This window comes from Oryctolagus cuniculus, chromosome 17 (genome assembly GCF_051225735.1).
Source record: "Oryctolagus cuniculus isolate XC-2025 breed Fujian yellow rabbit chromosome 17, ASM5122573v1, whole genome shotgun sequence".
In the NCBI taxonomy this organism is placed as follows: domain Eukaryota; kingdom Metazoa; phylum Chordata; class Mammalia; order Lagomorpha; family Leporidae; genus Oryctolagus; species Oryctolagus cuniculus.
The window spans coordinates 370,796-395,632 of record NC_142883.1 but is presented as its reverse complement, the minus strand read 5'-3'; the positions used below and the strand labels follow the sequence as shown (position 1 = coordinate 395,632).

At 53.0% G+C, this 24,837-nt stretch overlaps 1 protein-coding gene across 3 annotated transcripts in view; it reads left to right on the top strand.

The window, feature by feature from the left end:
- The window catches only part of TBCD (tubulin folding cofactor D), a 180,341-nt gene that overhangs the window by 3,433 nt on the left and 152,071 nt on the right, over positions 1-24,837 (top strand). For 2 of the 3 annotated variants that reach the window (XM_089318508.1, XM_002723042.6), the window contains exons 3-7: positions 1,248-1,345; positions 3,877-3,978; positions 7,492-7,638; positions 10,500-10,555; positions 19,369-19,501. In XM_089318508.1, coding sequence (XP_089174634.1) covers positions 1,248-1,345; positions 3,877-3,978; positions 7,492-7,638; positions 10,500-10,555; positions 19,369-19,501 — 536 coding nt within the window. Of the gene's footprint in view, positions 1-1,247; positions 1,346-3,876; positions 3,979-7,491; positions 7,639-10,499; positions 10,556-19,368; positions 19,502-20,632; positions 20,962-24,837 lie in introns of those variants that run through there. The other variant, XM_089318509.1, reaches the window with a different exon arrangement.

The following is a 24,837-nucleotide window of genomic DNA, read 5'->3' as shown; positions in this document are numbered from 1 at the left end:
GATGCTTAGTCTACTTTGCCACGGTTCCAGCCCCCACGAATGTTGTTTATTGATCTGTGAAACTGTCTTTGTTATGTGTTCTGACTAGTTGCTGATGTCCCTACTGTGCCACAGGATTGCCCCAATTCTTCCATTTCTTTTTCTTTTCTTTTTTTTTTTTTTTTTGACAGGCAGAGTGGACAGTGAGAGAGAGAGACAGAGAGAAAGGTCTTCCTTTTACCGTTGGTTCACCCTCCAATGGCCGCCGCGGCCGGCGCGCTGCGGCCGGCGCACCGCGCTGATCCGATGGCAGGAGCCAGGAGCCAGGTGCTTTTCCTGGTCTCCCATGGGGTGTAGGGCCCAAGCACCTGGGCCATCCTCCACTGCACTCCCTGGCCACAACAGAGAGCTGGCCTGGAAGAGGGGCAACCGGGACAGAATCCGGCGCCCCGACCGGGACTAGAACCCGGTGTGCCGGCGCCGCTAGGCGGAGGATTAGCCTAGTGAGCCGCGGCGCCGGCCTCATTTCTTTTTTTTTTTTTTTAAAGATTTATTTTATTTATTTGAAAGTCAGTTACACAGAGAGAGAAGAGGCAGAGAGAGAGAGAGGTCTTCCGTCCAATGGGTCACTCCCCAGATGGCCGCAACGGCCGGAGCTGCACTGATCCGAAGCCAGGAGCCAGGAGCCTCTTCCAGGTCTCCCACACGGTGCAGGGGCCCAAGGACTTGGGCCATCTTCTACTGCTTTCCTAGGTCATAGCAGAGAGCTGGATTGGAAGTGGAGCAGCTGGGACTAGAACCGTCGCCCATATGGGATGCCGGTGCTTCAGGCCAGGGCGTTAACCCGGCCCCTCCCATTCTTCCATTTCTAAATAAACCCTTTTTATTTTGATATATAAACACTTATTTATTTTCATTTTTTATTTGAAAGGCATAGAGAGGGAGGAGAGACAGATCTTCCACTCCCTGGTTCACTCCACAGATACCCCCAGCAGCTGGGGCTGGAACAGGGCAGATCTGGGTGCCTGCAGCCCCCTCTGTGGGTGGCAGGTACCCAAGTGCTCAAGCCATTATCTGCCGCCTCCCAGGGTGCATTAGTAGGAAGCTGGATTGGAAGCAGAGCCGACCTGAACCCAGGCATGTTGACACCCAATACCGGTGTCCCAGTGGTGTCCTAACTGCTCTGCCAAATGCCCACACCTGTTTTGATACGTTGTTTTAACATCACACCGATACATTTAACAGTAAATGTTATTGTGCTTCCCTAGAATGGATGATGAACTTGCTGTTGGACATGGTGCAAGATAAGACATCTCCAGCTGCCCTGGTACACCTGGCTTTTAAATTTCTTTACATCATCACCAAGGTAACATTTATGTAGTGCTTTTGAGTTGTCACTTTTTTTTAACTTTATTTGAAAAGATTTATTTATTTATTTGAAAGGCAGAGTTATATAAAGAAAGGGAGAGACAGAAAAATCTTCCATCTGTTGGTTCACTCCCCAAATGCTGTAACAGCCAGGGCTGGGTCAGACCAAAGCCAGGAACCTGCAGCTCTCTCTGGGGTTCCCACGTGGGTGCAGGGGCCCAGGTATCTGGGCCATCTTCTGCTGCTTTGCCAGGCACATTAGCAGGGAGCTGGATTAGAAGGGAGCAGCCAGGACTTGAACCAGCGCTCATATGTGATTCTGGCTTCGCAGGGGATGGCTTAACCTAACCCTCTGTGCCACAGCGCTGGCCCTGTGAAGTTGTCACTTTGGTAATAAACAGGGACCTCTCGACATATGAGGGGGTTGTGGCTCAACAAACAATCCTATGTTGAAAATATTCTTGAACAGAAAATGCCTACCAAACATGACAGCATTTCATACTCCAAATGTCATAGCATTTATACTACTGTACCAAATTCATAGCATTACTTTTTATTTAAGATTTATTTTTTGTATTTGAAAAGTAGAGTTAGAGAGAGGCCTTCCATCCGCTGGTTCACTCCCCAAATGGCTGCAAAGGCTGGGGCAGGGCCAGGCTGAAGCCAGGAGCTTCTTCCAGGTCTCCCATGTGTGTGGAGAGGCCCAGGCACTTGGTCTTTCACTGCTTTCCCAGGTGCATTAGCAGGTGCTGGATTGGAAGTAGAGCAGCCTGGACTTGAACTGATGTCCATTTGGGATGCTGGTGCTTCTGGTGGTGGCTTAACCTGCTACGCCACAGGGCCGGCCCCATGGCATTTCATACTCCTGGCCTACCAAACGTCGTAGCATTTCAGGGTCCTGCCTACCAGCCTCATAGCACAGCCACACAATATCCTGCAGAGTGTTGGGTTTGTGTGCCTGAGGTGGATCTGTGGTTGTGCCGCTGCCCAGCATTGCAAGAGAGGATTGGTTTGTGTATGGCTTCTCTGGGAAAAAACTAGAGGATTGGCCAGTTTCTTCTGCATGCCCCTACACCACTGAAAAGTTGAAAATTGTCGGGTGACCCATCACAGGTCAGGTCTGTCTGTCCTTGGTCTGGTAGTAATCCTGCGAGGAGTTGTTCTCAGGGAAGGTGATGCCAGCGGGAGTTGTGGTTTCATTCTCTCCTTTTACCAGGTGTTGGGGATCAGAGCTTTGGCTGAAATAGTGTCCTAGATGTTTAACACGTTGAATTTGTTATTTTTTTTTTCAGACCATTGGTTTGAAAGGCAGAGTTACGGAGAGGGAAAGACACAGGCAGATAGATCTTCTATCCATTGCTTCGCTTCCCAAATGGCTGCAACATCCTGGGGTGGGCCAGAGCAAAGCCAGGGGCTTGGACTCCATCTGGGTTTTCCACATGGTACAGGGCCATCTTCTGCTGCTTTTCCAGGCCATTAGCAGAGAGCTGTTTGGAAGTGGAGCAGCTGGGACACAAACCAGCACCTAAGGGATACCAGTTGTCACAGGCGACTGCTTAATCTGCTGTGTGACAACACTGGCTCCACCTGCCGTGCCAGCATCCCATGTGGGCACCTGTTCGAGTCCTGGCTGCTCCGCTTCCCATCCAGCTCTCTGCTATGGCCTGGGAAAGCAGTAGAAGATGGCCCAAGTCCTTGGGCCCCTGTACCCGTGTGGGAGACCCGGAAGAAGCTCCTGGCTCCTGGCTTTGGATCGGTGCAGCTCCAGCCATTGCAGCCACTAGGGGAGTGAACCAGTGGATGGAAGACCTCTCTCTCTCTCTCTCTCTCTCTCTCTCTCTCTCTCTCTCTGTGTGTAACTCTGACTTTTAAATAAATCTTTAAAAAATCTTTTACAGGTGAATTTTCTGGAAATTTGTTATACTGCAGATTCTGAGGGAGGTCTGGGTGGGGCGTGATGTTGCTTTTAGCAGGTCCGAGGTGATGGCCCCGTGCTGGCCCACAGACTTACTGTTGGCGGTTTCCACCATAGAGTGACTCAGCCGTCTCTGGGTGGGGGTTGAGGTTCTCAGGGACTCACTCTGCAGTGTGTGCTGAGTGCATTTCTCCGCAGCTCGGCCGTGTGCCGGGTGCCCCTGGGTGTGGTGCCACTGCATCTTGAAGTATTAATGAAGTTGGGGATCTTTGAGGTTTTTGAGGACTCATTCCTTACAAATCTCAGAGGACAGTTGTGTAAACATAGTGGAAGCAAAATGTTACCGTTTGTAACAGGTCTACGTTTCTGATAAGCTACGTTTAAGCTTGGCTATTCAGATTGGGATAGGACATATTTAATGAATGAAGTGATTTGAGAACAAAGTGTCTTTTTTGTTACTTTATTCTTACTAACTTGTGTCCCTGTAGTGTGACATAATTCCATTTGATTGGATGGCATTGGGTGACATAGATGGGAATTTCTAATGAGAGGAAAGAGGTAATTATGCTACTCTGTATTTTCTGATTATGATAAAAACTCTTTTTTTCTGGCAGGTTCGAGGATATAAAATATTTCTTCGTTTATTTCCTCATGAGGTAGCTAATGTAGAGCCTGTTCTGGACATGATCACCCATCAGGACCCTAAAGACCACGAGGTGAGAGCCCTCTCCCCACCCAGCCTTGCCCGCTTCTCTTCCCTCACTGCATCTCTGCCCCTGCCTGCTCTCGCAGTCTCATTCTCCTGTTTGTTCTTATCATGTTAATTTTTCATTAACTCAGAAGGTATGATCACACACACACACACGCACACACACACGCACATGGACACACACACGCACACAGAGAGATCTTCCATCTGCCAGTTCATTCCCCAAATGCCTGCAACAGCCAGTGCTGGGCCCGGCTGGAATCTGGAGCCTGGAACTCCATCTCGGTTTTCCACATGGATGGCAGGGATCCAGGCAGCACAGCCATCATCTGCTGCATCCCAAGATGTGCATTGGCAGGAAGCTGGGTCAGAAGCCCAGTAGCCTGGACTTGAATTGGCACTCTGAATAGGATGTGATTTAACCTGCTGTGCCGCAATACCCTCCCATAAATTTTTATTTATTTGAGAGACAGAGAAGTTACAGAGAGTTCTTATCTCTGGTCCAGTCCCCAAATGCCTACAATGTAGGAGGCTAAAGCTAGGAGCTAGAAGCTCACTCCGCCTCTTGCATGTGGGTGGCAGGAGCCCAATTACTTGAACCATCACTGCGCCTTCCAAGGTTTGTACCAGTTGGAGTCAGGAGCCAGAGCCAGGAATTGAATCCAGACACTTTGATGTGGGACATGGGTGACCTGACACCTTAACAGCTATTGTTAATTGGCTGCCCGATCCATATTTGTAACTTGAAGTGGGACTGTGTTAGGGTCCCAAGGCCTCTTCCAGGTCGGGAGGACTCACAGGACTTGGCATGGAATCACTGGGGAAGGATACATGGTGTGGAGTCTGCAGAGAACCAGCTGGGAGCTCCCAGAGCTCCTTGTGTGTGGGTCACACAGGGTACAAGTAACTCCTCCAGCAGTGAGGAGTGTCTGCCACGGAAGCACATTCAGACCCGTACCCAGAGTGTTTAGGGGCACTGGTCATATAGGCACCACGCTGACTGCAGAAGGAAAGCAGTGCTCAGAGTAAACCCTTGGCCTGAGTGCAGGCCCGGTGAGTCACCCCTGCTGGTTGGGGAGTGGTGGGCACCCAGCTGAAACCTGGCCTTTCTGGGGATAGCGCCTCTGCGCTCCTTCCTGCAGGGTCCATGCTGAGAAGAGCCGCACTTTGTGGCTGGGCTGTGGGGCTGCCTCCGAGTGAGTGTGGCTGGTGGGAGTGGAGGCCTCAGGGGAGTGTTTCCTGGTGTTCCCGGCTCGATGCTGTCTCCCCTGGCATTCTGGGGGCCAAACTAGACTCTTGCTCCATTAACTACTGGAAATAAAAGGCATTTCTTTTATACTAGAAGTTGAGAATTATTATTATTTTTTTAAGATTTGTTTATTTAAAAGGCAGAGTTAGAGAAGGGGAGAGACAGAGAGATAGAGATCTTCCATCTGCTGGTTCACTTCCCAAATTGCTGCAACAGCTGGACTAGCAGCGCTGGGCCAGGCTGAAGCCAGGAGCCTGGAACTCCATCTGGGTCTCCCCCAGTGGGTGGCAGGGGCCCAGGCGCTTGGGCCATCTTCTTCTGGTTTTCTAGGTGCATTAGCAGGGAGCTGGATTGGAAGTGTAGCAGCTGGGACTCAAACTGGTGCTCATATAGGCTGCCAGCTTCACAGGTGGCACCTAATCTGCTAAGCTACAACACTGACCCTAAGGATTTTTATATTTTTAAATATTTTTTTCAAAAGATTTATTGGGGCTGGCAATGTGGTGCAGTGGGTTAAAGCCCTGGCCTGAAGCGCCGGCATCCCATATGGGTGCTGGTTCTAGTCCCAGCTGCTCCTCTCTGCTATGGTCTGGGAAAGTGGTAGAAGATGGCCCAAGTCCTTGGGCTCCTGGCTCCTGGCTCCTGGCTTTGGATCGGCACAGCTCTGGCCACTGCAGCCATCTGGGGAGTGAACCAGTGGATGGAAGACCTCTTTCTGTCTCTACCTCTCTCTGTAACTCTGTCTTTCAAATAAATACAATGACTCTTTAAAAAAATAAAAAAAAGATTTATTTATTTATTTGAAAGGCAGAGAGAGAGAGAAAGATCTTCCACCTGCTGATTCATTGATTCATTCCCCAAATGGCTGCAACAGCTGGAGCTGGGCAAGGCTGAAGCCAAGAGCCTGAAACTCCATCTGGGCCTCCCAAATGGGGAGCAGGGCCCTAAGTACTAATCTGTTTTCCCATGCACATTGGCAGGGAGCTGGATCAGAGTAACAAGCACTTGAATGGGCACCTCTGTGTTGGATGTCGGCTTTGTGAGTGGTTGCTTAACAAATATCACAATGCCAGCCCTGCTTTTAGAAAATCTTTATTTCCTGTTGAAAGGTGCCAGGGAAGGAAAGTCATTATACTGATGTATTAAGGTGTTTGTTCACCTTTTAAAAAAATATATTAGTTTTTCGGCCGGTGCTGCGGCTCACTAGGCTAATCTTCTGCCTTGCGGCGCTGGCACACCGGGTTCTAGTCCTGGTTGGGGTGCTGGATTCTGTCCCGGTTGCCCCTCTTCCAGGCCAGCTCTCTGCTGTGGCCAGGGAGTGCAGTAGAGGATGGCCCAAGTACTTGGGCCCTGCACCCAATGGGAGACCAGAAGAAGCACCTGGCTCCTGCCATCGGATCGGTGTGGTGCGCCAGTCGCGGCGGCCATTGGAGGGTGAACCAACAGCAAAGGAAGACCTTTCTCTCTGTCTCTCTGTCTCTCACTGTCCACTCTGCCTGTCAAAAAAAAAATTATATTAGTTTTTCTTATAATGTATGTCTTTTTTTTTTTTTTTTAAAGATTTATTTATTTATTTGAAAGGCAGAGTTACAGAGAGGCAGAGGCAGAGAGAGAGAGGTCTTCTACCTGCTGGTTCACTCCCCTAGATGGCTGCAACTGCCAGAGCTGTTTTGACCTGAAGCCAGGAGCCAGGAGCTTTTTCCAGGTCTCCCATGTGGTTGCAGGGACCCAGGTACTTGGGTCATCTTCCACTGCTTTCCCAGGTGCCTTAGCAGGGAGCTGGATCGGAAGTGGAACAGCTGGGACTTGAGTCGGTGCCCATATGGGATGCGGGCAATGCGGGTGGCGGTTTTACCCACTATGCCACGGTGCCAGCCCCTACCTTTGTCGTCTTTTTTTTTTTTTTTTTTTTTATGACTTATTTATTTATCTGAAAGTCAGAGTTACAGAGAGAGAGAGAGAGAGAAGGAGAGGCAGAGAGAGAGCGAGGTCTTCCATCCGCTGGTTCATTCTACAGATGTCCTCAACAGTCGGAGCTGGGCTGACCTGAAGCCAGGAGCCTCCTCCAGGTCTCCGATGCAGGTACAGGGGCCCAAGGTCTTGGGCCATCTTCCATTGCTTTCCCACGCCATAGCAGAGAGCTGGATCGGAAGTGGAGCAGCCGGGACTCGAACCGGCACTCATGTGGAATGCCGGCACTGCAGGTGCTCCACCCACTACACACAGCACCGGCCTCTACCTTTGTCTTCTGACTGTGACTTTTCTTCCTAGACCTGGGAGACGCGCTACATGCTCTTACTGTGGCTCTCTGTGACCTGCCTGATCCCCTTTGATCTCTCACGTCTTGATGGGAACCTCCTTTCCCAGACGGAGCCAGCGCGAGTACCCATCATGGACCGCATTCTCCACATTGCAGAGGTGAGTGCGGCCGGCAGGTGGCCAGCCACTGCTGTGTTTGTCACCTCGGGCTGTCTCCGTGTTAGGGGTTAGTTGGGGGAGCTCTTGACATTTAAGGATTTCTTTAACTGCTATTACTGTCTTTCAGGGAGGTAAAATCCCACTCCGTGATTTACTTTGAAATTGTGATAAATCTCTTCAGCAAATCCTATTTCTTTGTAAATAGTGCACTGGGGGTGATGCTTGTGAGGTTTCCTGGGTAGTGGTAGGAGGATGTAGGGAGATGGTTTACATTTATAAATAATAATGATCATTGCAGGAAAACTGGGAAATAAAGGGAAATGGGGGAGATACTGAATTGAAATCTGCCACAGTTCTGCTTGCATATTTTCTTCAAACTTCCCCTGCTCTGTATGTCACTGAGCAGAGCTTGTAGTATTTGTAGTTTACCACTTTGTAAAGAATTACCTAAATGTGAATTGTTTCGCGTAGCACGTGTTTGCAGTCTCACTGCGTCTGTGGGCCAGGCGGTCAGCCTAACTTAGCTGAGCCCTTCTGCCTCCAGGCATCCAGTAGGTTCAGCCTGGGCTCCCCGGGGCCATCAGTTTGTGTGTGTGTGTGTGTGTGTGTGTGTGTGGTTGGCATGAGGGCCCACTTTCTAATTGACTGTGTGGTGGGGAGCAATTCAGTTATTTGCCACATGGGCCCCTCCAATATTGCAGCTTTTCTAATAAACCAGAAAAACAGAGTTGCTAGTGACATGGAAATCCTGGTAACTTGCAGCCGAGACACGGAGGTGGAACCCCACTCTGGGCTGGACTCTAGTCAGATGCAGGTCCCCATGTGCAGTTCCCACAGGGAGGTAGCATGGGTGTGAACACTGGACAGCAGGGTGTCCAGCTCTCCCAGATGTAGATCCCACACGGGACCCTTTGCACGCTTGTGAACACCGGGAGGCCAGGGTGTTTGGTCCTTCAAGTGTCAGCTGCCCCTCTGGCTGTGATTGCGTGGTGTTCACTTTTTTTTTTTTTTCTTTTAAAGATTTTATTTGTGAGGCAGAGTTACAGACAGAGGGAGAGACAGAGAGAGGAGTCTTCCTTCTTCTGGTTCACTCCCAGATGGCTGCAGTGGCTGGAGCTGGGCCAGTGTGAAGCCAGGAGCCAGGAGCTTCTTCCGGGTCTCCCACATGGGTATAGGTGGTGCTTCCACTGCTCTGCTTTCCCAGGCCACAGCAGAGAGCTGGATCAGAAGAGCAGCTAGGACTAGAACCGGTGCCCATATGGGATGCCGGCGCCACAGGTGGAGGCTTAGTTCACTACGCCATAGTGCTGGTCCTTTGCCCATGGCAGTGGCTAGCATCCCATATGGTGCCAGTTCGAGTCCTGGCTTTGGCATGCAGTGTGTAAGCAATTCTCGTGTACCTGCTCTCTAATCTTAGTCATGAGGCAGTGACTGTCACTACCCCTATGTAACTCAGGCAGCACACGGAATTAGTAACTTGACAGCCAGCTCTGCTCCTGTGAACCCTGGCGGCTTCATGGGGCGCCCTGGACTGCCGGTCACATTCTCTGACTGGTGACCCCATGCAGTTCTTCAGGGCAGAGGTGCTCACTCTGTTCTTTTTCTTTTCTTTCTTTCTTTTTTTTTTTTTTTTTTAGATTTATTTATTTGAATGTCAGTTACACAAGAGAGAGAGAGAAAGAGAGATGTCTTTTTTTCTTTTTAATTCATTTGACAGAGTTACAGACAGTGAGAGAGCGAGACAGAAAGGTCTTCCTTCTGTTGGTTCACTCCCCAAATGGCCACAACCGCCAGAGCTATGCCGACCTGAAGCCAGGAGCCAGGTGCCTCCTCCTGGTCTCCCATGCGGGTGCAGGGGCCCAAGCACTTGGGCCATCCTCCACGGCCTTCCCAGGCCACAGCAGAGAGCTGGACTGGAAGAGGAGCAACTGGGACTAGAACCTGGTGCCCATATGGGATGCCGGCACCGCAGGCAGAGGATTAACCTAGTGCGCCATTGCGCTGGCCCCAGAGAGAGGTCTTCCATCCGATGGTTCACTCCCCAATTGGCTGCAATGGCCGGAGCTGGGCCGATCCGAAGCCAGGAGCCAGGAGCTTCTTCCAGGTCTCCCATGTGGGTGCCGGGGCCCAAGGACTTGGGCATTTTCTGCTTTCCCAGGCCATAGCAGAGAGCTGGATTGGAAGTGGAGCAGCCAGGACTCAAACCGGTGCCCATATGGGATACCAGTGCTTCAGGCCAGGGCATTAACCCGCTGTGCCACAGCGCCGGCCCCTGCTCACTCTGTTCTAATTTTAAACGTATTCTGCTTTTGGGGGCATTTGTGCGTTTCTGGTTATATGTTAGAGTGTGGTGATGCGCACCTGGGCTCTGCCGGGTGGAGGGCGCTGAGCCCTGAGGTTAGCACTGTGGACGCGATTGCCGAGCACAGCCTCTGCTTCGGGGAGAACAGTCGATGAGACTGGGGCCCCTCAAGCAGCTGGCTCCCAGAGGCACAGAGGCACTTGCAGCAAGCCGGGGTCCTCAGTTGCAGTGGCCTCTGCTTGTCCTGAGACGTGGATGGGTGGTTCCGTACAGCAGGTACCCCATGATTCTCCATGACAAGTGTGTAACACACGTGTTCATTTTCCTGCTCTGTTCTTGCAGGTGTGTTTCAGTGGGTACAACCACACATGTGTAGATCAGGCACTTACCTGGGGTGAGTGTCACAGCTGGCAGCCATGGGCGATGGTTCAGTGAAGAGTGGTTGTGCGCCTGTGGTGCTGTCTGCCTGTAACTTTGCCAGTGTGCAGCCTGGCTGCTGTGCAGGTCCCTATGGCTGACACTCATGTGTGACAGTGGCTGCCCTTTTTCTTTCTTCCAGTCCTACTTGGTGGTGAGTGACAAGGCCCGAGATGCAGCTGCCGTCCTTGTGTCCAAGTAAGTCCTGCCTGCCCATAGCATGGCTGGTGGTTTCGTGACTGGTGGGTCTGGTTTCTGTTGCATGGGTTCATGTTGTGTGTGTGTCTGTGATCCTCAGGCAAGGCCCCAGGGAGTCTTTGGCCACCTCAGACCCTGTTGCTTCCTTGAGGGGAGCTCATGGCTCTGGTTGGCACAGAAGGCACCTAGAGGGAGTGCCACCTCGGTGCTGGTCTGTGGGCTCTTGGGAGTCACCTGGTAATGGTTATAGGAGCTTGAGGGGTCACCTGGCACTGGCTGGAGGGGCTATAGAAGGTGACCTGGCACTGGTCTTGGGAATGTGTGCGGTCACCTGACTGGCCCAGAGGCCGGAGCATCGTCAGAGCAGTGCAGCAGTGGGTTCTGGGCACAGTGTCCATCTCTGGGTGGTGGTAGTTACGAACCTTGGAGAGTCACTTAGAAACAGCTCACACCGTGGTCTGTGGAGGTTGTGGGCACTCACTGTGTCTACGTGCCTTGGATGAAAATCTCAAACCTTCTTTGTTAACTACAAATACTGTGCTGCACATGGGACAGTGGCCTGCTCAGATGTGCTGGGCAAGATGACCAGAGAGGGGCTGATGTGGTGTAGTGGCTGGCATCCCGTGTGGGTGCCAGTTTGAGTCCTGCCTGCTCCTCTTCTGGTTCAGCTTCTTGCTAGTGGTCTGGAAAACCAGCAGAAGATGGCTCCAGTGCTTGGGCCCCTGCACCCATGTGGGAGACCTGGAGGAAGCTCCTGGCTTCGGCCTGGCCCAGCCCTGGTTGGCCATGTGGGCAATGAACCAGTGGATGGAAGATCTCTGCCTGTCTGTCTGTCTGTTTCCTTCTCTATCTGTATCTCTGCCTTTCAAATAAATACATCTTAAAAAAAGAGATTTATTTATTAATTTTGAAAGTCAGAGTTACAGAGAAAGAGGGAGAGAGATCTTCCATCTGCTGGTTCACTCTCTAAATGGCTGCAACACCCATGCCAAAGCCAGGAGCCAGGCGTTTCACCCAGGTCTCCCATGTGGGTGCAGGGCCCACGTACTTGGGCCATCTTCTGTTACTGCAGATGCATTAGCAGGGAGCTCAGTTGGAAATGGAGCAGCTGAGATTCGAACCGTTCATAACCTAACCTGTTAAGCTACAGTGCTGGCCCCGGCTACCTTCTCTTATCAAGAACTTAAAAAAGATGATGTTTCTTTCTAATTAACAACAGTAATAACCATGTTTAAGAAAATATGAATTGCAAAGTGGAACCCATGTGTGCCTTCATGCTCGGGGTGTCACTGCTTATGTCTATGGGCGTGTTTCCTCTGGTTTCTGCTCCCTATGGAGCCACACACTGGCCAGGAGAAGCTCCCTTGTCTTTCACAATCTGGATCCTTGGTGTGAATGTATTGTTTTCTTGCACTCTCTGGTTGGGCACTTAGACCATTGCCCTCCGAGTTTTTCCACTTAGATTTGTGCCCTTCTGACGACTTCTAGGCGTGAATTCCTTCGAGCAGCATGAGCACTTGAGGGGTTTGGGCGCAGTTGCTGGAAGTGCTTGCCAGCAGTGTTAAGTGTGTGCTTGTATTATGTGCTGCTTTATTACCAGTAGTCCTACTGCCTGGCGGGTTTACGCTAGGTTTGACTCCAGAGCGTTGTACACCAGGTGGGCTGGGGTGGGACAGCTTGAGACACCAGGGTCGACTACTGAGGGTCTACAGCACCTGGCATACCGTGCCGGCTGTGGTACAGTGTGGTGCGGGCAACCATTTCCCGTCCGTCTCTCCACCGTGGGGAGTGGACAGATGCTGGAATTGGATTGAGGAAGTCTTGGGAGTCCCCAGCCTGGTTCTGATTTGCTGTGTTTCTCAGGCATCTTTTTGGTGGGGATCAAAGGGTGGGTTATAGGCTGGGATTTTTTTTTTTTTTGGTAAGATTTATTTATTTATTTGAGAGGCAGAGTTACAGAGAGGCAGAGACAGAGATCTTCCATCCATGGTTCACTCCCCAAATGGCAGCAATGGCTGCATCTGTGCCAATCTGAAGCCAGGAGCCAGGAGCTTCTTCTGGGTCTCTCACCTGGGTGCAGGGGCCCAAGGACTTGGGCCATCTTCTACTGCTTTCCCAGGCCATCCTCAGGGAGCTGTGTCAGAAGTGGAGCAGCCGGGACTCGAACCGGCACCCCTTTGGGATGCTGGTGCTATAGGGGAGCCTCAGCCCACTCCGCCACAGCTGCCTGTGGGCTGGCATTTGTCTGCAGTGCCGCCTCAGCTCTGACCCACCACCTGCCTGCCCCATTACTTTAGTTTAAAACGTGGCTATTTTTTCTATTATAAAAGTGAGGGGACTGAGGTTTGGCCTAGCTGTTAATAGTTAAGACGCTGGTTATGATGCCTGTGTCCCACATCTGAGAACCTGGGTTCAAATCGAGGCACCTGACCCTAGTTTTCTGCTAATGTAGACCCTGGGAGACCGCAGGTGATGCCTCGAGTAATTGGGTTCCTGCCACCCACATGGGAGACCCGCACTGAGTTTCTGCCTCCCGGCTCCTGCCTGTGCAGCCGTTTGAGGTGAGAACTAGCAGATGGGAACTCTATCTACTTGTTTGTCTGTTTCCCTCTTTTTGCTTTTCAAGTGAAACAAACAAACAACAAAAACAGGGTGTGCTCCATGTAGAGAAGTAATTTCTAATACCCAGTGGGTGTGTGTATTTCTGTTGTTTCTCTGTACTGTTACTAAATGGAATATGTGTGGCTTGAGCTTGCCGAGGCAGAGTCCTCCTCCACTTTGCTGTCACAGCCCCTGACGACTCTGCGCCAGCTGCTGCTTCCTCTGGGCAGTGCTGTGGTGCCTAGCTGTGGACACACTTTTTGGTGTCTGGATTCTTTGCTGAGACGCCCTTGGAAGTGACTCTAGGGTCACCGAACCACGAGGTGGCGCTCAGGAGCTGGATTGAAAGAGCATGTTCCTGCCCATTGCAGGTGTCAGAGGGTGGTGACTCAGTGACCTGGAGTTTCAGCACTTTCTCTGGTTTGGGCATGTGCATCCCCTTCTGTGACTGACTCTCACGACCTCTTTTTCTTCCCCGTTGGCACGAGTTCTCTGGGAAGGATCGTGGTGGGCAGCGTTGCCAGGCAGGCTGGTCTGTTACTTTATTTTTTATACAAAGATTTTAACTTTAATGTCAAGCTAGTTATTTTTCATTTATTTATTTTTTACTTTATTTAAAAAAGTATTTATTTTATTTGAAAGGCAGAGTTAGAGAGAGAGAGAGAGAGATATATATCTTCCATCTGCTTGTTTACTCCCCAAATTGCCACAATGGCTGGTGCTGGGACAGACCAAAGCCAGGAACCAGGAGTTTCATCTGGGTTTCCCATGTGGGTGTAGCGGCCCAAGGACTTGGGTTGTCACCACTGCTTTCCCAGGTACGTTAGCAAGGAGCTGGACGGGAAATGGAGTGGCGGGAATCGAACTGGTGTCCATATAGGATGCTGGCACTGCAGGTGGTGGCTTAACTTGTTATTCCACAGCACTGGCTCCTTAATTTTTACTTTAAAAAGTGTTTATTTGAAAAGCAGAGTGAGAGAGAAAAATGACAAATCTTCATCTACTGATTCACTCCCCAAGTGGCAGTAACAGCCAGGCCTAGGCCAGGCTGAAGCCAGGAGCCTGGGTCTCCCATGTGAGTGGCAGGGGCCCAAGTACTGAGCCATCATTTTTTGTGTTGTTTTGTTTTGTCAGGCGCATCAGCTGGAAGCGGGATTGGAAGCACAGGGTAGCTGGGACTCAAACCAAACACTCCGGTGTGGGATGTGTGCATCCCAGGTGGTAGCTCAACCTGTTGTGCCACAGCCCTGCCCCAGCTTTTACTTCTGGTTGTGGAGTCTTCCCTTAGGAGGAGACTGCAGACAGGCAGTCAGGGCTGTGCTGGGGTGCAGCGTGGTGAGCCACCACATGCAAGGTGGCATCCCATAGGGGCATGGCTGCTCCTCTTCCTCCCTCCCTCCCTTCTCTTCCTTTCTCTCTCTCTCTCTCTCTCTCTATTCCTCTCTTCCTTTCTCTCTCTCTCTCTCTATTCCTCTCTTCCTTTCTCCCTCCCTCCTTCCCTCCCTTCCATCCTTCCTTCCTTTCCTTTCCCTTCTTCCCTCCCCTCCCCTCCCCTTCCATCCTTCCTTCAGTGAAGAATACAGAGGAGAGTGAGGGCCCGTCTAAAAGAGGGAGAAATCCGGGTTCATACCAGGCATTGGGAGTCACCACGTGGAGGAGCATGCAGGCCAGGAAGCACGTGGCAGTCGTGCCCCAAAAGCACAGGGGCAGCAAGTGGGTCCAGAGCAAAGGGAAAAGGGCCAAAAAAAAAAAAAAAAAAAAAAAGGCGCTGCTCCACTTTCAATTCAGCTCCCTGCTAATACACCTTGGGCTCCTGCATCCACATGGGGGACCTGGATGAAGCTCCTGGCTCCTGGATTTGTGGCCATTTGGGGTTTGAACCAGCAGATAGAAGGTCTCTGTGCAACTCTGCCTTTCAAATAAATAAATCTTAAAAACACATACCAATGGTTGCTCACAGCTGTTGGCCTCATGTTGTTCTAAGGCAGAATTACTGCCCACTTGGAGTTTCTTTAGGTATGGGGCATGCAACAGGTTCTGCCATCCCACGGCACCTTCTGTGGATATTCCACCCACCATTCTCAGCTCCCCTGTGCTGCAGCTTGCTGAGTGGTCTGAGCCTGGGTTGTGATAATGGACTGGTTGGGGTCCTGAGGCAGGTCCGGTCCCATGGCCCAGCGTTTGTGGGTCGCTGTCACAGCTGTTCTCATGAGCTCACCTTCCCGAGAAGGGCAGTAGGCCAGTGTTTAATGTAGGCACAGTCTGTGATGTGATTTCTGCTAAAAACAAAGGAAGGTAGGATGAAAAAATGTTTGCAGAGTACGTGTAGGTTGATCCTGCTTGTGTAAAGACACGCGTGTATCGGGGTAAAGCCGCCTCCTGCAGTGCTGGCATCTCATATGGGCGCCGATTCGAGTCCTGGCTGCTCCACTTCTTTTATTTTTTATTTTATTTATTTATTTATTTATTTATTTTTGACAGCAGAGTGGACAGTGAGAGGGAGAGACAGAGGTCTGCTTATCATCGACTGTTGTTTATTATGTGCTGGGTGATTCTTAGGCTTATCTTTCACTAAGCATCTGGTCATAAACTTACTTTCTATTAATAAACCAATTCTTTTCTTTTCTTTTCTTTTCTTTCTTTCTTTTTTTTGACAGGCAGAGTGGACAGTGAGAGAGAGAGACAGAGAGAAAGGTCTTCCTTTGCCATTGGTTCACCCTCTAATGGCCACCGTGGCTGGTGCGCTGCGGCCGGCCCACCGCGCTGATCCGATGGCAGGAGCCAGGTACTTATCCTGGTCTCCCATGGGGTGCAGGGCCCAAGCACTTGGGCCATCCTCCACTGTACTCCCTGGCCACAGCAGAGAGCTGGCCTGGAAGAGGGGCAACCGGGACAGAATCCGGCGCCCCAACCGGGACTAGAACCTGGTGTGCCGGCGCCGCTAGGCGGAGGATTAGCCTAGTGAGCCGTGGCGCCGGCCTTTTTTTTTTATTTTTTAAAGATTTATTTATTTATTTGAAAGTCAGAGTTTCAGAGAGAGGAGAGGTGGAGAGAGAGAGGGAGGGAGGGAGGGAGAGAGGGAGGGAGGGGTCTTTCATCTGATGGTTCACTCCCCAATTGGCCGTAATGGCTGGAGCTGGGCTGATCCGAAGCCAGGAGCCAGGAGCCAGGAGCCAGGAGCCAGGAGCCAGGAGCCAGGAGCCAGGAGCTTCTTCCAGGTCTCCCACGTGGGTGCAGGGGCCCAAAGACTTAGGCCATCTTCTACTGCTTTTCCAGCCCATGCAGAGAGCTGGATTGGAAGTGGAGCAGCTGAGACTTGAACCTGCACCCATATGGGATGCCAGCGCCTCAGGCCATGGCGTTAACCCTCTGTGCCACAGCGCCGGCCCCTGCTCCTCTTCTGACCCAGCTCTCTGCTATGGCCTGGGAAAGCTTTAGAAGATGGCCCAAGTGCTTGGGCCCCTGCACCTGTGTGGAAGGCCTGGAAGAAGCTCCTGGCTCCTGGCCTTGGATCTGCACAGCTCTAGCCATTTCAACCAATTGGAGAGTGAACCAGCAGATGGAGTACATCTCTCTCTCTCTCTATGTAACTCTGACTTTCAAATAAATAAATAAATCTTAAAAAAAAAAAAAAGATTTATTTACTTATTTGAAAGAGTTACAGGGAGTGGACAGATAGAGATCTTCCATCTGCTAGTCTACTCTCCAGATACCCACAACGGCCAGGGCGAGCCAGGCTGAAGCCAGGAGTCAGGAGCCCGGAGCTGCATTTGGGTTTCTCACGTGGGTACAGGGTCTCAAACATGCAAGGCAGAGATGTTCTGCTGCTTTCCCGGGCCGTTAGCAGGAAGCTGAGTGGAAGTGGAGCAGCTGGGACTGGACTCACGCCCATAAGGGATGCTGGCCCTGCAGGTGGCAGCTTTACCCTCTGTGCCACAGGTCTGGCCCTGCTTAAATCTTTTTTTTTTTTTTTTGACAGGCAGAGTTAGACAGTGAGAGAGACAGAGAGAAAGGTCTTCTTCCATTGGTTCACCTCCCCCAAATGGCCTCTATGGCCGGCGTGCTGCGCCGATCCAAAGCCAGGAGCCAGGCGCTTCCTCCTGGTCTCCCTTGCAGGTGCAGGGCCCAAGCACTTGGGCCATCCTCTGCTGCCTTCCCGGGCCACAGCAGAGAGCTGGACTGGAAGAGGAGCAGCTGGGACAGAACCAGCTCCAGACATCACGTCAAGCAAGCCAAAATGAATATGGTAGTGATAGATTTCAGGTGCCATCCCTGGGTCCTCTCACAGGTCCAATAAGCACCCTAAAGTCTGACCTGGTGGGGGTCTCCAGGTGTGCACCCTGATCCACGGGAACAGGATTGATGTTAGAACTGAGAAAGAGACCTCACGCTTCCCTAGGGTTGATGATGGACTCTGCACAGCTCGCTCTCCTGTCAGCCCTGAGGGCCTGGGCATGTGGGTGTGGGGTCCGGCACGATTCTGCCACGGCGTGTGGAACGGAGCCCAGGTGGTTCCCCTTGTGAGTTCCTGGGGATGGCGGCCAGGGCGGGCAGGGTCTTTCTTTTGAGGAGCAGTTGAAAAGTGTGTGGGGGCTCTCCGTGTGTGAGGGGAGTGGAGGGGGAGGGGGCTGTGTGAATAGAGGGGGAGAGGGAGGGGATCTGTGTGTGAGTGGTGGTGGGGGGCTCTGTGTGTGAGGGGAGAGGGAGAGGGAGGGGATCTGTAGGGGGGAGGGGGAAGGGCTCTGTGAGGGGAGAGGAAGGGGATCTGTGTGTGAGGGGAGAGGGAGGGGATCTGTGTAGGGGGAGGGATGTAGGGGGAGGGAGGAGGGGCTCTGTGTGTGAGGGGAGAGGGAGAGGGAGGGGATCTGTGTAGGGGGAGGGATGTAGGGGGAGGGAGGAGGGGCTCTGTGTGTGAGGGGAGAGGGAGGGGATCTGTGTGTGTGAGGGGAGGGGCTTGGGCTCTGTGAGGGGAGAGGAAGGGATCTGTGTGTGTGAGGGGAGGGGGAGAGGCTTTGTGTGAGGGGAGGGGGAGGGGCTCTGTGTGTGTGAGGGGTGGGGGAGAGGCTGTGTGTGGGGGGGTGGGGGAGGGGATCTGTGTGTGTGAGGGGAGTGAAGGGGAGGGGCTCTGTGTGTGTGAGGGGAGTGAAGGGGAGGGGCTCTGTGCATGTGCCAGTTGAGGGGCACAGGAGGGGCGGGTGTGTGTGTGTGTGGCTGAGGTCCAGTGTGGGAGGTCCAGCAGAGGAAACAGGGCAGTGTGCACAAGGTTGAGGGGTGGGGTATGTGGGAGAGACGAGTCCCTGAGGCTGGCAGGGCTGGAACCTGCCTCAAGGGTCCATGGGATGTAGACTTGAGTTGTGGAGGAGAGGGGTCTGAGAAGTAGCCAGGGGCTCCTGGGTGGGAATGGGGACAGGTTGGAGGAGTGGGGGCATTAGAGATGATGGTGAAGGCCAGCTGTCAGGGGCTGTGGCCTGGGCAGTGACTGGCAGAGGATGATTGGACAGAGTGGCCTGCAGCGTGGGGTCGTGTGAGGGCTTGTGCGTGGGGGTCCTCTGAGATGCGGTACATCCTTGCTCTTGGGGGCTTGTGCGTGGGGGTCCTCTGAGATGCGGTACATCCTTACTCTTGGGGGCTTGTGCGTGGGGGTCCTCTGAGATGCGGGTACATCCTTACTCTTGGGGGCTTGTGCGTGGGGGTCCTCTGAGATGTGGGTACATCCTTACTCTTGGGGGCTTGTGCGTGGGGGTCCTCTGAGATGCGGTTCATCCTTACTCTTGGGGGCTTGTGCGTGGGGGTCCTCTGAGATGCGGTACATCCTTACTCTTGGGGGCTTGTGCGTGGGGGTCCTCTGAGATGCGGGTACATCCTTACTCTTGGGGGCTTGTGCGTGGGGGTCCTCTGAGATGTGGTACATCCTTGCCCTTGGGGGCTTGTGCGTGGGGGTCCTCTGAGATGCGGTACATCCTTGCCCTTGGGGGCTTGTGTGTGGGGGTCCTCTGAGATGCGGTACATCCTTACTCTTGGGGGCTTGTGTGTGGGGGTCCTCTGAGATGCAGTACATCCTTACTCTTGGGGGCTTGTGCGTGGGGGTCCTCTGAGATGCGGTACATCCTTACTCTTGGGGGCTTGTGCGTGGGGGTCCTCTGAGATGCAGGTACATCCTTACTCTTGGGGGCTTGGTGGGTCTTACCCTGCGTGCTGCTTTCCTCTGGCAGGTTCATCACGCGCCCTGATGTCAAGCAGAAGAAGATGGCCAGTTTTCTGGACTGGAGCCTGCGTACCCTGGCCGGCGCCTCTTTCCACACCATTGATGGAGTCATCGCCGTGGACGGGATGCTGCAGGCCCTGGTAAACACTACCCCAGGGTCAGCTTACGGGGCTGTGGAAGCAGCAAGTCCATGGGAAGTTTTTGGAGCGTAGTGGGAGTTGGTGACCCTGATGCTGGAAGTGACTGGGGTGTAGTGGGAGTTGGTGACCCAGACGTGGGGAGTGACAGGTGCATAGTGGGAGTTGGTGACCCAGACGTGGGGAGTGACTGGGGTGTAGTGGGAGTTGGTGGCCCTGACGTGGGGAGTGACGGTGTAGTGGGAGTTGGTGACCCAGACGTGGGGAGTGACTGGTGCATAGTGGGCGCTGGTGACCCTGACAGGCTTGGGAACGGTTTTCCCTCCTCCTTGGGCTCTACTGTAGTAATGGAGGGCTGGTGCTGGGTCTTCTGCACTAAAACTGGTGAACAGTGGAGTCTCCGTGTGTCGCCACCAGGGGGCAGTGGTGCCCCAGGAGCAGTTTCTCCATGTGTTTTCTCCTTCATTTTGTGAAGCGCAGTTACTGGCCCCAGGCCCAGTAAGGTAAGGCAGGTGACTTGAGACGCAGTTCTGTTCAGCTCCGCGGGCTTGGTGATTCTAATGTCTGCGTTTCAGTGCAGACCTGCACCTGCTCCTGGTTGCTAGCGGTGCCCCCAAACTCCTGCTCCGCCTATTTGTCCTGTTGCCTTTTCCAGCACTCACGAGGGGGACAGACTGGGTCTAAGATTTGCAGAAGAGGTGAGGCCTGGTGGTGGAGACCACACACTTGCTGGGGCAGCAAGAAGCCTGCTGTGGCCCTTGGGTGGCCAGGGACAGTGCCTTCCGCGGTTCTCCAGAATTGCTGTGGGCGGAATTTTGCTGTGGTCAGTTCTTGTCCTTGTCTCTGAGCTGGCTAGGCGAGCAGGTGGCCGAGTGTGATGCCGTCTCAGGTGTCTTCTTTGCCTTCTTCGTGGGAGGGTCAGGGCCAGGAAGAGCGGGGCAGGGGTGTGATGGCCCTGGGTGGGGACAGGCTGCAGGGGCGCTGGGAGGGCACCCTGCCCTCTGCAGCCCCCTCACCGTCCCCCAGTGGGAACTGAGAAGCAGCTGTGGTTGCGCTGTTGCTGCCTTCCGGAAGTTGTCAGAGGCTGAGGTTCTTTCCAAGCCTGTAAGAAACAGACTGAGAAAGCTAAGCAGTCCCTAAATCTCACGCTGTGCCCAGGTGACATTGCCCACATCGACGTGTCGTGCTGTGCCAGTTTCTAAAAGAGGTAGACTTCACCTGTTAACGTGAGTCTGTGCACCAACTTGGAATGTTGTCATCACCCCTCAGAGAAGCCCTGTGCCCACTCAGCAGCCGCTGCCCCACTGTCTGCCTCCGGCCCTGATGCTGTGGACGTTTCCTGTGCACGGAGCCTGTGTCTGGCTCCTGTCGCTGTGCTGTCTGATGGCCCACAGCGTCCCACTCTGCTCTTGGCTGTTGTGAGCCGTGTTGCTTGAATTTCATATACAAATTTTTGTTTAAAGGTAGGTTTTTAATTGTCTTAGGTATGTAACAATAGTTCTTAGGGAAATTTAACTGTTTTAAGTCTCTTTCCATGTCTCTGAAGTCTCGTTTTAAATACATGGTGCACGCCCGTCATAGTGGTGGTAAGTGGTGCCTGCATGCGCCAGGCATCTTGGGCTTACACCATGGGTGCAGTCCGTGCCTTCGAGTGCTCTCTTCCCAGCTCTCAGTGGGGATGCAGCCTCGGGAGAGTTTTGCTGCCTCAGTGCAGGTCAGTGCAGGCTGTGGTTGGCCTTGAAGGGAGCTGGGCGTGGAGGGAGGAGGTGCAGGGCACAGATGGTGCCCTTGGTCATGGATCCTTGGGGTTCTGTGTTCTGGGTAATTGTGGGTGGAGATGGTTAATGAGCAGCTTTGGGTGTAAGTGGATTCTTAATTTTTTGGCACGAGTCTGAGCAGAAGTCTCAGGTCAGGAGAACAAGTGGAAGGTCTGGCAGGACGTAGTTGGAGCCTGTTGCTTCACAGTGGCCCTGCGTGCAGGGCAGGGAGTTTAACCCACCCGGGCTGTGGGGCGCTGTGCAGGGCAAGCACTTTGCCCTTCCTTGATTCAGTGTGCAGTGACCTCCACCCTCCACCCAGGCAGGGATCTGCGTCCTTGCTCAGCTCCAGGGGTCTCCTGCATCAGCTACTTCCTGGCCTCTCCTCCCCGTGCTGTGTTCATGGTGGGGTTTCCTGGGGCCGCAGCCCATTGTGACTGCGCGGGGGCTTGTAGGCAGCTGAGACCTGTGCGGGCTCATGCCCAGCTGGCCTGCTGTTTTCAGATCGCCCAAGGTCTGGGTGGTGCTTCTTGGCCAGCAGTCTGGTGTCCGGGTCGAAGGTTCTGGTTGCCGCTCTGTGTCTAATTCTGCAAGTGCTTTGCCCACAGCTGCTTTTTTTTTTTTTATCGTCTTGTTGCTAATTTCTAGAATGTTCCCACATTTTCTGTTTCTCCTTCCAGAGTGGGAGGTACGTGGTAGGCAGAGGTGTGCCCAGAGGACAGTCAGACTCACTCCTGTTCTGCCGCCAGCTGTGGGAGTGGCTGGACTCCTTTTAGCAAGGAGTGGGGAAGTGCTTTTTATATGTACACCTCCAAACAGCACAAGTTCTGTCTTTTACCTTCCTCCTGAGGTCCTAAAAGGTGTTCCCAAAGCTCTCAGGCTGAGCCGTGGCTGGGCTGGGCTGGGCTGGGCTGGGGGAGGGTGAAGACGACGTGGCTCTCCCTGCTGTCAGGATGAGCACTGGGGCAGCTTGGCAGCAGGGCCTCAGAACCATGAGAGAGCTTTGCCCTGAGCGAGAGTGAGCAATTGCCTGACGCAGCGCTGAGATCCTGGGAAGTGAACGTATGAAACTGCCGTGGGGCAGCAGCCCTGGTGGGGCCTCCTGTGCTCGCAGTGCCAGGCACTGCTCTCCAGAACCTTCTGCAGTTCTGTCTCTCTGGGGTCAGGCAGCTCTTGCTTTCTGTGGTTTCTGCAGGGTCTGTTTGGCCTGATCCAGGGTGCCGTGGTGGGAGGAAGTGGTGTTGGGTGCAGGGCGGGTGGAGTGGTTTCGCCATGGGCTCGTCAGACCTGAAGGCAGAGGGCTGGGTGTCCTGCTCTGCATGATGAAACCTGCAGGTGTCTGGTGCTTCGGGATTTCATCTGTTTCCTTTGATGCACTTGGCTTCGTTTTTATCCACCTGTTCATTAGTGTGGGTTAAGCGAAACAGGTGAACTCGTAACAAGTACAGTCGAAACTAGGATTTGATTTTTATTTCCCTTGAAGCGTAGTCCTGTGGTGGTGCCGATCCTTACCTCCCGTGGGAGGGAAGCAAGTGTCTAGTGGCTTCATCGCACTGGGAGGGCTCTGGGGCCCCCTTATTCCAACTTTTAAAACAGCCTTTGGCTCAGTTCCATTTAAGTATTTGGATTAATGGAAGTTGAGGATGTTCAAGGAAGAAAAAACTACATTAAAAGTCGAAAGTGGCTTCACGTGTGTTGTGTCTCTGCTTGCTTGTGGATAGCTGAGCTGCCTTAGTTTTCGCCACTCAGGTTTGAAGATTGACAGCTGGGTGAAGTGGGTTCCTGCTGGGGAGTAGATGGGAGCTTTCATTGCTGGGGACGGGTTGTACACATGCAGGTGTGGCCGGTGTGGGTGGTGGCAGGAGAGTGCTGTTCTCTTTACCAGCTGTTAGGGTCCCACATCTCCTTCACAATGATTTTTAAAAAGAATTGTTATTTTTAAAAAGATTTATTTATTTATTCGAGAGGCAGAGTTAACAGAGGGAGAGACAGAGAGAGGTCTTCTGGTTTACTCTCTAAATGGCTGCAACAGACAGAGCTGGGCAGATTCAAAGCCAGGAGCTTCTTCCAGGTCTCCCACATGGGTGCAGGGGCCCAAGCACTTGGGCCATCTTCCACTGCCTTCCCAGGCCTTTAGCGGGGAGCTGGATTGGAAGTGGAGTAGCTGGGGCAAGAACCAGCACTCATATGGGATGCCTGCCCCGCAGGTAGAGGCTGCACTAAAAGAAACAGACTTCACTATAGCACCAGCCTCAAGAATTGTTCTCTTGGACAAAGCAAAAGTGTCCTTAAAGGTAAAACAGTTGCAAACAGCAACGTTCAACCTGGGAAGGCCAGAGAGCACCAGCACCTGCTGCCCCACTGGCACCTGCTGTGTGGGGCCGCTCTATGGAAAGGCACCAAAGAGACTCTGTGTTTTGCTTACAGGTTATTCTTAAAAAAAAAAAAAAAAGGCTTCAGGGGCCAAGTACAAGTGTCCCCTGACTTGGCTGCCCATGGAGGTGGGTGGGAGGCTCAGAAACACAGGGCCTGGACTTGAGCTGTTCTCAGCACTGTTCCTGGCCTGGGGCTGGCACAGAGGGAGGCTCCTGATGTGGGCTTTGCCCCGGGACGCGCTTTGGCAGCGCTGTGACTCTGGCTCTCCTGTGACCTGAGGCAGAGGTGAAGCCCTTGCTCCACATAGCCCATCTGGAGGAAATAGCAAACCTCTTAGCTCAGAGGGTGGTGTGGAGGCTAATTAGTGCCTGTCATTTGCTTTGAAGATGAAAAGGAGTCAGTGAGTGTCCAAAGCATCTCTCACCCAGGTGTGCTTTGATTTCTTCCCTTGTGGGATCCTGGGGAGAGCGGCACTCCCCTGTGACTCCCCTGGGGCTCAGCGTGGCTGGGGGGCACACTGTCCAAGGGGTCCCTTTTGGTTGCAGGGCAAAGGAAACATGGGAGGAGCTGTGTGAATGTGTGCACTCCCAGAGTCGTGGGTGAGATGAGGCTTTAAGTAAAGGCGTTGCTCAGTCCACTCTGAGACTGCCTTCACTTCCTGTCACTCAGCGTTTTACGTGGGGCAGCAGCGCATGTGGGAGCCCTGTAGAAGCGTGTGTGGTGTGCCCTGATGGGCCTGGCTGGTGGCGTGTCCTGCTTGCAGGGTGCTCCGTGGCAGTTCATTGTGGAGTCACACAGCCTGGGGGAAGGAATTTGGGGGTCACAGCCTTTGTCACGTGGAGTGGGGCCTGCCCTGTCCTCCTGGCTGTCTTCGAGCGGGGTTTGAGCTGCAGGCCACAGTGACCAGTGTCCCCTGTTGGCCCTGGCCCGTGTCCTTTCCTGCTGATGACCTGGAGCACCTCACAGCCCTCACACTGCCCCCTCCCTGTCACCTGGTTCACAGGTGCATGATCCCTGGCTGCCCACACCTTCCCTGGACCTTCCTTCTAATGTGGGCAGTCCCTGAGGCTTTGGCCCGCCTCAGACATCTCATTGCTGATTGTGCTTTGACCTTTGCCCCCGACTGCTCTCCGGTTCCAGAGCCCAGTTCTGTGGCTGTCGTGATCCAGTGTGTACAAGTCCCCACCTGCGTCTTCCCTCACTCTT